We start from the raw sequence: 16532 nt of genomic DNA on the forward strand, positions 1-16532 counted from the left end.
TTCCACAATTACGTGGAAAGAAATTAATTTCGTTCACGGGTCATTAACGTGGAAACGCGGAGATTCATCGGCGTCTTTACTTAGATTTCGCTGTTTTTATTTATTATGGCTTCTAAAAATTAAAAAAGAAATGCTACAGTATAAAATTTGACAGAATTTAATACGATTTCTATTTATTTCAGACCTGCAGTGGCTACCATCACTGAAAATAAGGTTTTATACGATTCTACTTTCTTAAAATTCGTCTACAAAAATTGAAAATTGATGAAAATATACATCCGAATAAATTTTATTTAAAAATTTCAGTGTCGATGCAGAAATGAGTTTATTCCATTTAATTTTGGCTGAGCCCCACCTCCGGAAACCAAAAATTTTCAACTTCCTCTAATGTAGTCCTGTAGATTTAGGCGAGAAAGTGCCGAAAGTCCAAGTTTTAATGTCAGGAGCCCACTGGTTCAAAAGTTATGCTATTCAAGAAAAGCTATTACTTTGGGAGATAGTTTATTTATTATTATTAACTTATATATATTATTATTAACCATATTGCGATTCCCCGAGCATTAAGAATCATAATCAGACGGTGCTCCATCCTGTTCGCTTAATTAATTAATTTTTGGGCTGCTCTTTACTTTACCGGACTCGAAAGTTATGCCTTTCTCCTACGAATTATGATGTATTTGGTATGTAATCCAGTAGATTTGTACGCGGAGAAGCTGCAGATCGAAGTCTCGATCATGTAGCATCAATGGTTCACGAGTTATGGTCGCTTAAAGTTGAGCATATTCCCAGTTTCTTGACTGGTAAGGGCGCCGCCATATTGGTTTATAGTGACGGTCGCACGCCGCTTACTGAGTTGGTTAGGATTAGGTCGCGTGGGGCGGCAAGGTAAGTGGCTCACAGTCGTCACTACAAACCAATATGGCGGCACCCTTACCTGTCAAAAACACTGAAGTTTGCTCAACTTTAAGCAAGTATAACTCCTCAACTATTGATCCTAGAGGATCGAAACTTCGTAGGGGAATTCGTAGGGCAAAGGTACTAATTTTGAGTCCGGTAAAGTAAAGTTTACCCAATTTTTGCATATTAATTTTGGAATTTAAAATCGGTTGTCGAATTTTACGAAATCCAAATAAACCAGATTTTTCAAAACCAACAAACTTTGCCCAGCACCGTTTACACTAAACGAGCCCGAATTCCTCGATGCGAGGCAAACGAGCATTCGTTCGTTCGCTCTAACCGCACCTTAACAAAAACTCACTTTACATTTCGTGATTCGTTCTCGTCTGTCGTTTTTTTTCCAGGTCTAACGATCCGGGAACGCTCTTCCGAATTGAACGTTCCAGCACACGGGGAACACGTTGCAATGAACCCGTGAACATCGGCCCGACAATTTCGCGCGGGCTTTATTAAAAGTTCACGAAACACCAAATGTTTGCATATCTCGTGCCTCCCTCTCCACCTCGTTTAGCATTGAAAAGGTCCGTCCCCGGATTCGGAGCGTTCCACGGACGAAACTGTCCTCCATTTCACCTTAATTTGTCTGGAATTGGATTTTATGGTTTCCATCGGTCGTCAGTAGGTTCACGGAATAAATGGATTGCGTTCCCCATTCTCTCGTCTAATCAAACGAATGAGATTGACTTTCGGACGTATGGAAAATCGGTATTTGTTTTCGCGGAGCTTTTGAGAAAATCCATGGACACCATGTAGCTGTCGAAGTAGGAATGGGAACACGAAGGATTTCGAGGGACTAACGGAGTACCGGATGCTGTGCGACGAACAAATATCCTGAGACTGGTTGCGTCATCTTCCTCGAGTTTCGTCTGGTTGATCCAAACATCCCTGACGCGAGACAAAGGGATCCTGTTGTACGTTACGCCTCCAATTCGTTTTCGAAAACTCGAGCAAAGATACATCGACTACGCTGAGCCGTGAACGTAAACATTAATTCATTGATGCGTTAACTTTCGAGCATAAACAACTGCGATGTAATTTATTCAAGAATAAATATTCATAGATTTCTAAAATTTATCGTTGATTGGCGAGAGAGACGAAATAAAGATGTGAGTTCTTCCATCCAGCTTGAAAAATTAATATAAAAACGTACAGAACTGAAAAATTCGTTTCGAAAATTTACATTGAAAATCTGTATTGAAAATACAATAATATTATCAAATTCTGGAATTAATATCCGACGAATATGATTGTATATTTTAGTAAACAATTGCTTCTTATGGAATCCAATGAGGCATTTGTTTTATGAAAACATGAAGTTCTTTATTCAGAAATCTCGTTAAATAAATGGGCTGTATTTTACCGGACTCGAACCGAGCCAATTTTATTGACGAAAATCGAAAAATCAGTTTTTGGCCTATTTTCCCTAGTTAATGACGTTTAGAAATTATGAGAAAAATCTGACACATGTCAAAAACCCAAATACATACTTTCCTATTGGTTTCAGATTTTTAAAATGAAAACCCTGCTTGTAAAAAATCAAAAACCTCAAAAAAAAAAATCGAAAAATGCAGATTTCACATGGAAGTTCTAGAGTGACAACATTTATATTTTTACAGTAGCGGTATATTGTTATAGGTATTGTTCATGAATTTTTTCAGATTTTTTGGTTTGGTGCGCCGTTGTTAAAAAAAATAGAAACCGATTTTCTCGACGTTTCTTCTGCGAAGAACTAATAAGCTAACCTTAAAATTGTTACGTTCTATTTATTCTGTAAATCTATCAGGCGAATTATGATGTGTGGACAGAACCTATACGCATTCTTCGAATAAATTCAGTACCAAATATGCTTCGATGTGCCCACTTTTAGGTTCTGTGCCATGCTCTAAAAGATGTTATTTTTTATTGACGTTACTTTTATTATTCGAATGGTTGCGAAAGAAAAACTGTCGGTGCCGTGGCACGCGAATTTTCGTGCTGGATCATCGTTCACGACGCGGCCTCAACTGTTTAATTACCAGACACTTTGGCACAACAAACCGAAGTTCATTCTCTTAACCACTATCTCCTTCATCATTCCCAAAAGTTTGCCTTCTCAGACTTTCGGCCCCTTAACATCGCAGTCACACTTAACCAACCATTAATTAGATTTACGACCCGACTCACGAGTTTCGAATCACGCTAAGTTTCCGGCCGGCCTGTTAAACCCCAAGAAATTAATTACGCGAATTAACAACTTAACGGCGAAACTTAAACACCGAAATACACAGTCGACCATTTGCCGATGCTCAAAAGTTTCGATTACGTTACTCGATTTCGACTGTCAGTGTGTATCGATTTGATTCGCAGCGAGAACTTTTCCGAGCGAAACAATGGCCACAGATGAATTTATAGATACCGATGAACATCGGTTCTGCTCCACGCTAAACGTGGGCATGATCCATCTTTGTTACTAGCAAACATTTGTATTAAAAAGAGATTTATAAGAAAAAATTAAACCGACTTCAAAAAATGCACTAAAAAGTACGAAATAATTTCCATTTAGTAAGGAATAAAAAAATGCAAAATCTTTTTCACGGGACCACCCCGGGGACATACTCTACAGGATACAAAAGGTTTCGTTCCGATTGGTCCATCCACCTCGGCGTAATCGATGAACGTACATAGAAAAAAAGGCACATACAGATCGAATGAACCTTTCTCGAAGTCGGTTAAAAAGAATTCAGTGCCAAGTATACTTTGAAGTTGGTACAAGGACCATTAATTATTTATTTGATTCACTGATTTTTTGTCAGGGTTTGTTAGTATTTACTAGACTGCGGATTTTTATGAAGAAATTGGTTTGGTGAGATATAAAACAATAACAGATTAAACAAATTTAAGAATGTTGTAATGTTGTTCTTAATGAAACAAAATCATTAAGGGATGAAGAGTAGAGGGAAATGGAAGGAACACAATTTTTAAATTTGGGACTTTGTTTGGACTATTTAGGAGGTAAACATACTTAAAAGTCCACACTCCTAGGAGGTGAGCGTAGTGCAGGGAGGCACGTAGGAGATCCCTTTTTCGGTTTTCCGCTTAAATCTCGGAAACTATGCGTCCTAGCGATAAGACCATTCTGTACAAAATTAAAGCTGACAACATGTGCCATAATATTGACTCCATTCAGTTTTCCGCTATCTCGCATAGTTTCCGAGATATCCGGACTCAAAGTTCACTAATTGTGAAAAAGAAATTTTTGCCTCATGTTTTTTGCCTTATTTGACTAGCTAACTCTTCAGCACGATCAGTGAACTTTGAGTGCGGATATCTCGGAAACTATGCGAGATAGCGAAGAACTGTATCCAGTCAATCTTATGGCACATTTTGTCACCCTTAATTTTGTATAGAATGGTCTTATCGCTAGGACGCATAATTTCTGAGATATAAGCGGAAGACCGAAAAGGGGGACCTTCGACGTGCATTTGAAGTTGAAATTGAAAAATTACAGTTGAAATTGAAATTGAAGTTTTAAAATTGGAGATAAAATGGAAAAATTGAGATTGAAATTGGAAAATTGAAGTTGAACTTGAAAAATAAAGTTGGAATTGAAATTGAAGTTTTGAAATTGAAGATAAAATCGAAAAATTGAGGTTGAAATTGGAAAAATTGAAGTTGAACTTGAAAAATTAAAGTTGAAGTTGAAGATAAAATCGAAAAATTGAGGTTGAAATTGGAAAATTGAAGTTGAACTTGAAAAATTGAAGTTGAAATTGAGAAATTGATGTTGAAATTGAAAAAAAGATGTTGACATCGAGAAATTGATGTTGAAACTCAAAAATTTAAGTGGAAATTGAAAACTTGAAGTTGAAATTGAAAAATTGATATTGACAATGAAAACTTGGTTGAAATTGAAAAATTGATGTTGAAATTGAAGTTGAAAGTGAAGTGGAATTTGAAAAATTCATGTTGAAATTGAGAAATTGAAGTTGAAATTGAGAAATTGATGTTGGAACTGAAAATGGGAATGTGGAAACTGAAAAAGTGAAGTTGAAATTGGAGTGTTGAAATTGAAAGTGAAGTTGCAATTGTAGTGTTGAAATTGAAATTGGAGCAAAAACACTAACTTGAACAAATAATACCAAAGTGAACTTTGAGCGCGGATATCTCGGAAATTATGCGAGATAGCGAAAAACTGAATCGAAACTATCTCGTGGCACATTTTGTCAGCTTTAATTTTGTATTGAATGGTCTCATCGCTAGGACGCATAGTTTCCGAGATATAAGCGGAAAACTGAAAAAGGGGACTTTTAGTATGTTTACCTCCTAACGAGTCCAAACAAAGCTCCAAAGTTAAAAATTTGGTTCCTTCCATTTCCTTCTGCAACTTTTCGTTGACGGGACTAATTTTCATTTTACTCCCGCTGCCCACAATCAATGCAGAACATTTTTAATTCGCATAAAGATCTAGTTATTACGCAGAGATCATATATATATAGTTTTCACGTTTCCGGGTTGGTTAGCGACCAAATTCCCTTTTGCTTTACGATTCGAGAGTCGCTGGTTATACGTATAGAAATGACAATCGCAATCTCACTGTGTATGTAGCTGGAATCCAATCAAAGATAAACTGGCGGAACTATTCGAAATGCGAATAGAATTAATATCGCGGTCGAATCCGTTCAGAATCGAATGCCATTTGAATATTCGGGGTAATTTTGATCGCTTGAAATTCGGGGTGATCTTTCAAGTGGCTGCACTCCGAGGTATTAATAACTTCGAATATCCGAAGATTCTAGCTCTAGCTCAACCATATGGAGCATTTCCAATGCATCGACTGTTCAATGTGGTTTCCTTGAATTGGATGTTGAAATGTGTTCGAAGTGAATAATCCTACGGCGGTGTCTACTTAACACATTACGAAGAATCTATGGTACATGGCTAAACACTTTTTAATGGAACCTTCAATAGCAACAGCAATTTTCATTATGAACTAACAAGTCACCCTTAATAACATCATATAATAGTTCCATTTAAGATTGCAATATAAAAGAAAATTTCTATACTTTCTTTTGGTACAACATAATTATTGAAAATCCTACTAATAGGCTTCCGATAGGTAAAGTGTTAACTCATATTAGCACCATAAATGCAAATGATTGTTTACTACAACTAGACATTTATTTGTGCCTTTCTCCATATAAATTATTATGTGTTTGGTATATAATACAGTAGATTTGTGCCTGGCGCGGATGCAGATCAAAGTTTGGAACCTCTAAGATCAATGGTTCAGGAGTTATGCTTGCTTAAAGTTGTGCATTTTTCAGTGTTTTTGACCTTACCCGTCAAAAATGCTCAACTTTAAACAACCATATCTCCTCAACTATTGAGCCAAGAATATCGAAACATCGATCTACAGCCGCCCCGGGTACAAATCTACTTGATTACATACCAAATACATCATAATTCATAGGAGAAAGGCATATATGTTGAGTGCAGTAAAGTAAAGAGCAGCCTATATCTTTTTAATTAAGGACTACAGAAATCAAATTCCATCAATATCTTACGTTTGTAAGTTGCGTTACTGCAACAAATCCTCCCTTAATCAACCGTGTGTGTGTTCAAATTTTCCCACATTGGAAATATTTATTTATTTAGAGTCGAAAAACTATATAGCTTCTTGCATCGATCTGGGAAAATGATCCGGTAATGCGACCTCGATTTTAAAAAACGGCACTGCGCTGAATTCAATCCCAGACACGATTGCACGTATAAATAAGGCTCGTTCCGGTTGTCCTTCCGTTGACAAGATGAACGTAGCCGAAAACACGGATTCGAAATCCGCAGCGAAGAAGTTCGCTCCATCTATCCATTTGGTTTTCCAAGACGCGTCAAGCTTTTTGCCACTGCCATTATCAGGACCATCGGATATAGAAATTCCGTTGACGACGTTTCGGGGGTTGCTACCGAGAGAAAGCGAACCGCTCGCAGGGCGCAACCCGTCGTCTCCTTATTTTTGCGTCCGGTTACGCTGTTGCGACGCCGCGCGCCGGGGAGTTTTATTTTCTAGACGCGTCGTTCCGTCGTCCAGTCACGTTTCTAAAAGGCACTTGTCTCGTCGAAACGGCGACACGATCGGGCTCATGTAACTGGATCTAATCTGACCAGTGGATTCCGAAAACAAGAAAATTTCGGGAAAATACCGCAGCGTCGTGACCGAAAACGACACGTAAAAACTGAAGGACGCGAAGAGCCAAGAATCCATTGTTCCAGATTTCCGAGAGGATATGTTCGTTGCGATTTCTTGCTTTCAAAGTATTAATAATCACATTTTCTATTATTTTATTATTTTTAATAAATATTACATTTTCTATTATTTAGACCTGATTTTGCGAAACGTGGCACTGACCAGGCCGAGGTGTAACGGTTAAATTTAATAGTTTACATCTCCTAAACGCATAGGCTTTTTAAAAAATTGTTTTTTTGATATTGCATTGTCATCCAGTTCTGAGCTATGTTTAAAATTTCAAGTCTCTAGCTCGTCGGGAAGTTAGTTTACCATCAATTGTAAAATTTGTATCGAACAGACAGACAGACAAGAAAGCAAGCTAATAAAAACGTGGTAAAATGGTGGCAGGAAAGACCACGGGCGTGAGCATTCCTGGATTTGTGTTTGGAAACGTTTCAAACGTTTCTCACCATTTAATTGTTAATTATCGAAGTAAAACTTACGGGTACTTGGAATTTCTTGCTCACAGTAGCCGGATAATAGCGCGCTATTGAAACTTGGATGTACTTTTTGCATTACACTCCACGTTTAACATACAGTAACGCGAGACTATCCTAACGTAATCGGGTTGAAACTTGCTGTGCTGCAGCAACAATGTTTTATCCATGCAGCTATATCCGGGGGTAACTAAATACATACCTAGTTCCTAACAAAAGTTAAAACGGCTAACTTACTTATCAACTGACCCTTGCATGTGCAGTCACACAAAAGATGGGTAACTAACAAGTTTAGCAACTTTTTCAGCGAATTCCGCTCCATTTAAACGTTGCGCGAACAATTTATTCACACTCTGTGGGGTAACCGATTCGATGCACTATTTGATCATTTGTGAAAATTTGTAAATTGTGGAAATTCATCTCAAATCATTTTACGGTAAAAGTTATTTTATAACGAATTTTGAAGAAGGATTTAAAATGCTTACAAATAAAAAAAAATATATTGCGTTTAACAAAGTGACAAACATTCATTCAGACAAAATACAAACGAATCCAAAATGTTAATAAGAATTTTCAATAAGAATAAATATAGTAAAAGAAATAAGAAAATTTCCAAATGAAATTGTAAAACCAATTTGACTGGGGGGTGTGGTAGTTTCAGTCAGTGTTGGGCAATAAATAAATCTATTTAAATAAATAAAAATTTAAATAACAAGTTATTTGTTATTTGGATATTCAAATAAAAAGCAAAAATAATTATTTATTATTTGAACAGGTCTAAATGAATTATTGAAAATAATAAAGTTCATTATTATTTACAAATATAATTTCAATTATTATTTGTATTGGCAAATAATAAATTGAATTGTATTTTTTTATAGGCAGCTAAGCACTTCGGACAGTTTACCTGAAAAGGTTGCTGTAGCAGACAAAAAACGCGCACGTGTTTATTTTATACACAAAATACAAGAAATAAGAGAAGACCAAAAACTATTTATTTGTTTTCCACCTCGATCCAAATAATAAATAATCTTTCATTTGCAAATAAAAAATAATAAATAGATCACATTTGGAATTATTTGAATTACGAGTCGTCTTTGTAGCTCTGAAACAAATAAAAATCGTACTAAATTCTGTGGAATTTTATTTTCTAGCATTTTTTGAACATTTTTTCAAGCCACAAATGCATAAAGATCCGCAGTCCAGTTATTACGATTTAATATGACCTTGAAATATGTTATTACAATTTATCATGACCTTGAAATATATTATTACGATTTTTATGACCTTGAAATACGCTATATAAATTAGCTTATGTAAATAATAAATAATCTTTTATTTGCAAATAAGAAATAATAAATAGATGACTTTCGGAACTATTTAAATTAGGTACTTTTATTTCAATAAAAAGTTTAGTTGTTATTTGCAATTAAAATCACACGTTTATTTGTTACTTAATTATTTATTATTTAAAATAAAATTCGCCCAACACTGGCTCCAGTGTTGATAACACTAATTTTGACTCGTCGTTAAAGTTTATTTACTCACTCGCTTCGACGAAAATTGACTCGCGTCAATTGGCAACCAATAAAAGCGTTACGCTTACCTGCAACAGAAAGAGAGGAAGGGCACGATTATAACACAGTCAAGCGCCGGCAGGTGTAGAGTAGGAAATAAATATTCGCGCGGCGCACAAAAGAGTTCCGAGCGGCGATAACGATTTAATCGTGCATGAAATCGAACAAACAGCTGCCGGGATTTTATCGCATTTCACAGATAATTTCATTCGGCTACTTCTCGCGCGGCGGAAATCCGTCCTGCGGAAAGTCGACCGCGACACCGGAAATTGATATCCTTTCACATCCAGCGTAGGCGCCTAACTCCCGCTGTTGGCCCCGTGTTTCCGAGTCGTCGGATTTTCCTTCGCATACGTAGACCGAGCGACGCGTGAAACGAGCACAAAGGAGCCCGTGTATTTGTCGTTCGTCGATTAATTATGTATCAATTCTTTACGGTTGATTTGCGTACGGCCGGTGTGTACACGCGTCAGTCTATCATTTCGCATAGAGGACCGATCGACCTTGATAGTTCGGGGAATAGCGACAAATTTATGGTGGTGGCACCGCCGAATTGTCCTCGATAATTATATATATTTGTCGTCGGACAATTTATCACTGACAGCTCCTATGAACGTAACTCATTATCGGACCGGCAACGCGGTGATTCTCGTAATTCCTCTAATAATGATGTTGCTCGTTGAATGCATTGAATAATTTGTGTAATGCTAGGCGACAAAGGAAACCGATCATCGGACTCGCCGTTCAATCGTTTCTCGAATTACACTGTTTAACATGTACACCCCTCGGTAACACTGCAAGACATATGAGGAAATTAATCAAATATCGATTCTAGTAAGAATATTACTATCCCAACAAAAATATCCTGTAAACAGGAGCCAAGTTCCTATGGCCGTAAAAAGTTGTGAGATCAAACAAAATACGGCCGAGTTTGTTAGCTTAGAAATACCTCTTGCAATACTGAAAAAAAAGCGTATGTAAAAATTAGTGCGCCTAGATTGTAATCGAATTTTAAATCACTTCCCGATGAGCTAGAGACTTGAAACTTTAAACATGGCTCAGAGCTGGATGACAATGCAATAGTAAAAAATGAATTTAAAAAAAGACTGTGCGTTCAGGGGAAAAAATGTTAATATTAACCGTTACACCTCGTCGCGCGACGCTCGGTAGTACGTGATCGCGTTCAGCGATCCCCACTCCGCGCCCCAGCGCTCCCTACTCCACTACGCGTTTCCACTCCGACTCATCCCCACTCCGCTGACCCACTTCGCACCGAAGGAGCTCAGTCAGTGTGGTGTTCCGTTCATTCAATTCCATTTCGGACGATTTCGGACTCCATCAAGAGACGTCGCACAGTTGGAATTTTCGATCAAACTCGATTCAAAATCAACGAACTTTCGATAGAAATGAAATAGAGCGATGAAATTTAAAAAAAAATTAAAGCTGAAACTTGGTAGAATATGCGTTAAAAAGTTTTTTTTTATATTTTTTTTATTCCTCCATTTCTAATGTCATTGATCGCATCATATAGTCATATTTCTTTCTAATTTAAATAGTCATATTTTATTTAGGTCCACACCTTTCTTAAAGCTCAAAGTACTTCGATAACATGTGAGAATACAAATTTACACGAATACAACCTAATGAATTGTGAAAGATATAATCAACAAATGAAATGAAAAAATACGATCTACATGAATTGATCAATTATCAGGAAATTATTAGTCCTATGTATACCACTGATATAATTAGTGGATAATGAATCAACATTAATTATTAATGGAATTTACATTTTCATGCGTGTGTATTGACGTATGAAATGGTTAGTGCAATTTAAAAAATAAAAATAAAATCAGAAAATTTACTCCTAACACGTGCCAAAGCATTTGTTTATCGAAGAATGAAATGAGGATTCAATCAGGAAGAAGAATTTGAAATTCGAAATTCTTTAGATATTATATAAATTTTCATTTCATATATTTTTCATTTAGATGTTTACGCAGTGATAACAGCGTCGTGCAGTGATTACTTGTATTGAATTTGGGTTAGCCGATTTAATAGAGAAGTATACGTGCGATCTATTCCAAGTGCAGTTAATTTACCCAGCTATTTCGAATGCAATTTCGTCCACGGATGTATATATGTGTTTCGTCCACGCTAGTCTAGATTCGCTTTCGAGGTCGCAAGAAATAATTTACGAAGCTATCACTCGGGCTAAATGCAAACTATTGCATGTGTTATTTACAGCCTTGTTTAATGATGTATGTAGCTGTTCAGCAACTGTACTCCACGCAAACAAGAAAGGATTTGCAGTATCAAATAAACATAATATTTGCTCTGATTCCCGATAATCGTGGGAACATGTTACTATCGTACTAATAATTCAGTTCAAACACAATTCATTGGATATCTTAATCCAATTTCCGCTCTTATCTATTTGTTGATCGTTAGCAATTATTGCAACACAGTCAGCTGTGTGAAAAAAGGTTAATTCTAGGATCCCATTCAGTTTATCATATGGCGAAATATAGTAACACCATGATCTAAGAAAAACTCTGGGGTCCGTGTTGTTTCCTAGATCCTGTGGTTCTATTATTTCTTTGTGACCTCGAACGCATTGATCATAACTTGTCCTAGTTATAACTAGACTGCGGATCTTTATGCATTTATAATATGTCGAAATATGCAAAATATATGCAAGGTATATGCTAAATATATGTATAGTAAAATAGCAATTATTTTATTGTTTATTTAATATAATTTAAATTACAATATACAACAATAGTTTTTTTCTACAGTGTCGATTGTGAATTGATGCCTCTTGTCTGTTAAAATTAATTTATACGCTGAAAAAGAGCGTTCTACATCACATGATGTTATAGGGGCATATTTAAATTTACCCCAATGATGTGCCAGAACCTCTCGTGGTCCTTCAACGTGTTCACCCTTCAAAATCTTGCTTATTTCTAATAATACATTAAAGTGTACATTTCGTTTTAATACAGGTTCCATTTTATGTGTAACCTTTTCTCCATAATCACCGGGTGATTATAATACCAAATCTATAGATTCCGTTAGAGGTAATCCTATTGTTTCCAATTTCTTCATGGCCTCAGGTAACATTTGGAAATGGCTCTGAATAATATTTGTACAAAATTGATGCATCCATGCAATATTTATGCAAGAAATATGCACTTATGCAAAACATATTCTTAAAATCCTCCAATGACTGATCTTTAGGTCCCAGTTTTTTTATCTATTTTCGATAAAAATATGCATTTGCATGAACATCCGCAGTCTAGTTATAACTAATCCTACAGGAATTCGCGAGACTGCTAAAAATCCAAGTTTCGATTCTAGGAGATCAGTGGTTCGCAAGTTATGAGGTTTAAAGCTGAGCGATTTTCAACGTTTTTGACAGTTAAAAGTGGCATGTAGTGACGTCGCGAGCGGCTGGCTCTCTCCACGCACCCTCCAACCAGGCTAACCCTGACATGATACCTGAGTACATACCAATATGGCGGCGCCCTTGTCAAAAACGCTGAAAATCGCTCAAGTTTAAACACTGATAACTTTCGAACCACTGACCTCCTCTCTGTTAAAAAATTCTGGCGTCTTCCCTGGCAATATGTAATACTGAATAATGAAAATTCTACAATAATGAACAATGAATATTCTATAATAATGAACAATGAATATTCTAATGAATAAAGAATAATTTTAATTTTATTCGTTATTGGGGTGTTCCGTGTCAAATTTTTACCGAAAATATGAAATACGAATGGAAACTGATTTCGATTTATTTGTCTATAATTATCTGTGCATTCAGTGAATCCCTGAAAATACGCGGGACCTCTCGAGTGCACTTCCGTTTCTGACCGCCGAGAAATACCCGGTGAATGTAGAACCACCGACGCGGAAGTTATTTCGGCAAACAGCGACGTGATGCAACTGATACCGGTGGAGGTTGCCCGATGCGCGCAAATGCAAATCCCGAGGATAAAGCTACCGCCCGGAACTTTGGCACCAAATGAAAGATAAATTCAATGAATTCATATGTATAGGGGGGGGGGGGGGGCGCACGGCTTCGTCGAGAGGAATCTTAAATACTATTTCAGGGGTTCGGATCGCTCATCGCGCATGAGATGAAGCGTGAGGCCAGAGCTTCATCGATACGTTCGAAAATGGGTCAATTTGATGTTCATTCGCGTAGACGCTGGACCATTCAAGAGTTACATATCTACGGGACTTGAAAACACGTGCATTTATAGAGATACTGATAGATTTATTTTATGTATTGGGTATGGGAATAAGTTTCCTGCCCTTTTTTGTTGAAAAGAACGTTTTCCAACAGTAGATCGATCGACGTTTAATTCAATTGACAATTCTTGAAATGTTTGACGTGGATTTTCACCAAGTAATGCTGTCAAATCTGTATCTTCGAATTTTTTGGCACACCATCGCAATCTTTGCCCTTACGTCGAAAGCATGGTTTTTAAAGGAGCATCGTCCCCGTAAATATATAATAATTATAATATAGTAAATATATAACAGTTTTCTCTAAAACAAAATAATGCAACATGACTTCCCGCAAATGCTGCTTGCTTGGAACAAAAGTCGACATTTTTCACGCGGAAAATTGACTGCTGTTCACGCTTCAAACAATTGCCACTAACTGCGTTTCGAAGCTTAGACACACACCTTTCAAACACATGTACTACGTTCCATCAAATCTGTCAAAAGGGCGGAAACTTATTCACATACCCACTAATTATTCAATTTTGTACAGAATATGTATACAATTTTTTTGTGAATATCTCTCGGAATCTGACTTGCCAATCAGAAAACGGTGAAAATCGCTCAACTTTAAACACCCGTTACTCGTGAACCAGTGAATTCCTAACGTTAAAACTTGGCTTTCTATTTGAAAAAGTTAGAAACTCCCGGCTCCCTAAAGTGAAGTTCAGTCCGAATAGGTGGTGGACAGTATAAAATTGGAATTTTATCAAATATACTCATGTTTAGAAGAAAGTAATGTCCCGAAGTTTGTCTCAACTATCTCTACACGTATGGTGGCAGTGTAAAGGTCCATTATTATCCTGAGCATCGGATAATTAAGTGAGCCATAGTGCACTGCGATAACATCTATTGTACGTACTTGCTACGAGAAAGCTCCTGAACCGATCCTTTTCCCGCTACCTGATCCCTTATCTATTCCTACATCTACCTAGCTCCATCGATCATCGAATATCACGGCATCTAAGGGCCTGTTACGTGGCTCCACTAATGAATCCACTAGCACGTTCAGAAATAGCAACTACATCCTTTTCATCTTCCTCTCTCTCTTTCTCTCTCTCTTTCCAGCTATCTCTCTTCGCCATTTTTCATCATCATTTCCCAGCCGCCGCAACGTCACATTTCCATAACGCCATAACGAAATCTATTTTCGTAGACCGTTGAACGTACCTACATATCCGAAGATCTTCTGGTCAGAAATAGCACGCGAGGGCAATCATTTCGTTCGTACACCCCTGATCAAAAGTATGGCGACACTTGTTCAATTCTACCTCTGGAAGAAAATGAATCTATTCGAGAATTTATCTGAACAATAATTTGTTTGTAGACCGCGGATTTTATGCATTTATAAGAAAAACTATTATTTACTGGGGTGAACTTCACTTTACCGGACTCAAAAAATTTGAGCTTTTCCCCCATAAATTCAGATGTATTTGGTATGTAATCCAGTAGAATTAAACGAGGGGAATCTAGGAATCGAAGTTTCGATCCTGTAGGATCAATAGTTCAGGAGTTATGCTTGCTTAAAGTTGAGCAATCCGCAGTGTTTTTGACAGGTAAACACTGCAGATTGCTCAACTTTAAGCAAGCATAACTTCTGAACCATTGATCCTACAGGATCGAAACATCGTCTAATAATTCTAGACCAATACAATCATAAGTATCCGCATACTTTTGAGCGGTGGTGTATATTCACATGAATACTGCGGTTCACTTTACCGGACTAAAAAATTTGTGCCTTTCTCCGATAAATTCAGATGTATTTGGTATGTAACCCAGTAGATTTGTACTCGGGGCGGCTGCAGATCGAAGTTTCGATCCTGTAGGATCAATGGTTCAGCAGTTATGCTTGCTTAAAGTTGAGCAATCCGCAGTGTTTTTGACAGGTAAACACTGCAGAGTGCTCAACATTAAGCAAGCATAACTTCTGAACCATTGATTCTACAAGATCGGAACATCGTCTAATAATTCTAGACAAACACAACGATAAGTATCCGCATACTTTTGAGCGGGGGTGTATATTCACATGAATACTGGGGTTCACTTTACCGGACTCAAAAATTATGCCTTTCTACGACGAATTATAATGTATTTGGTATGTAATCCAGTAGATTTGTACCCGGCGCGAATGCGGATCCAAGTTTCGATCCTACAGGATCAATGGTGCAGGAGCTATGCTTGCTTAAAGTTGAGCAATCCGCAGTGTTTTTGACAGGTAAACACTGCAGATTGCTCAACTTTAAGCAAGCATAACTTCTGAACCATTGATCCTACAGTATCGGAACATCGTCTAATAATTCTAGACAAGTACAACGATAAGTATCCGCATACTTTTGAACGGAGGTGTATATTCGCACGAATGAGGCTCCACCACACTGTCAACTTGTGAGTTCTTGCGAGGACCTAATGATAGCGCACGTGGACTATCTTCTCGTCGTGAAACGTGATGTTCCTTTCTAAATTTGCTGCGTCACGTAAAGATTGCTATCAGAATTGACCGAAACGGATCGGATACCCCATGCATCTTTCTCCCTTCGTAACCGAACCTGCCGATGAATAGACTGTTAGGTTCATGCATGATCCCGTATTCGATGCATTTCTGATAGTATGTAAATTTGAATTACCACGGCCGAGAGCAAGGGTTAAGGTACGGAGATTGACCGCACGGCGATAGATACTTGTCCCCGCCTCGGCCTCGATTCCTCCGTCGGTGATTCAGCACCCTAGAAGCTCCGAGTCGTATCGATGCCATCCAAGGCTGACTCCGGACCTCTCGAACCAGTCATCAAGGTCCATCCTAGCACCCGAGGCCCTTCTAGCGTCCGCTTATGACGCCTTTGTTTACCTAGGACCGATCTCGATTATTCGTGGACATTGCGTTATTGTACCCCGGTCGGTCACAGATCCTGAACTCGATTTGCAGCGTACGCTTCGGTGGAACGGTGTGTGTGTGCCGTGGAATCACGAGCACCTTCACGCTGGGGCATTGTTTTCGATTCT

At 37.6% G+C, this 16532-nt stretch overlaps 2 protein-coding genes across 8 annotated transcripts in view; both read right to left on the reverse strand.

Moving 5' to 3' along the window:
- Positions 1-16532, reverse strand: part of LOC143213078 (uncharacterized) — an 832749-nt gene that overhangs the window by 142493 nt on the left and 673724 nt on the right. The gene's annotated exons all lie outside the window — the stretch shown is intronic.
- Positions 1-16532, reverse strand: part of LOC143213087 (uncharacterized) — a 179980-nt gene that overhangs the window by 14417 nt on the left and 149031 nt on the right. Inside the window, exon 3 of one of the 2 annotated variants that reach the window (XM_076432615.1) lies at positions 4507-9265. The exons of the other annotated variant lie outside the window; for it this stretch is intronic. Coding sequence (XP_076288730.1) covers positions 9233-9265 — 33 coding nt within the window. The 3' untranslated portion in view covers positions 4507-9232. Of the gene's footprint in view, positions 1-4506; positions 9266-16532 lie in introns of those variants that run through there. 2 annotated transcript variants of the gene reach the window in all.

This window comes from Lasioglossum baleicum, chromosome 10 (assembly GCF_051020765.1).
Source record: "Lasioglossum baleicum chromosome 10, iyLasBale1, whole genome shotgun sequence".
NCBI classification, from domain to species: domain Eukaryota; kingdom Metazoa; phylum Arthropoda; class Insecta; order Hymenoptera; family Halictidae; genus Lasioglossum; species Lasioglossum baleicum.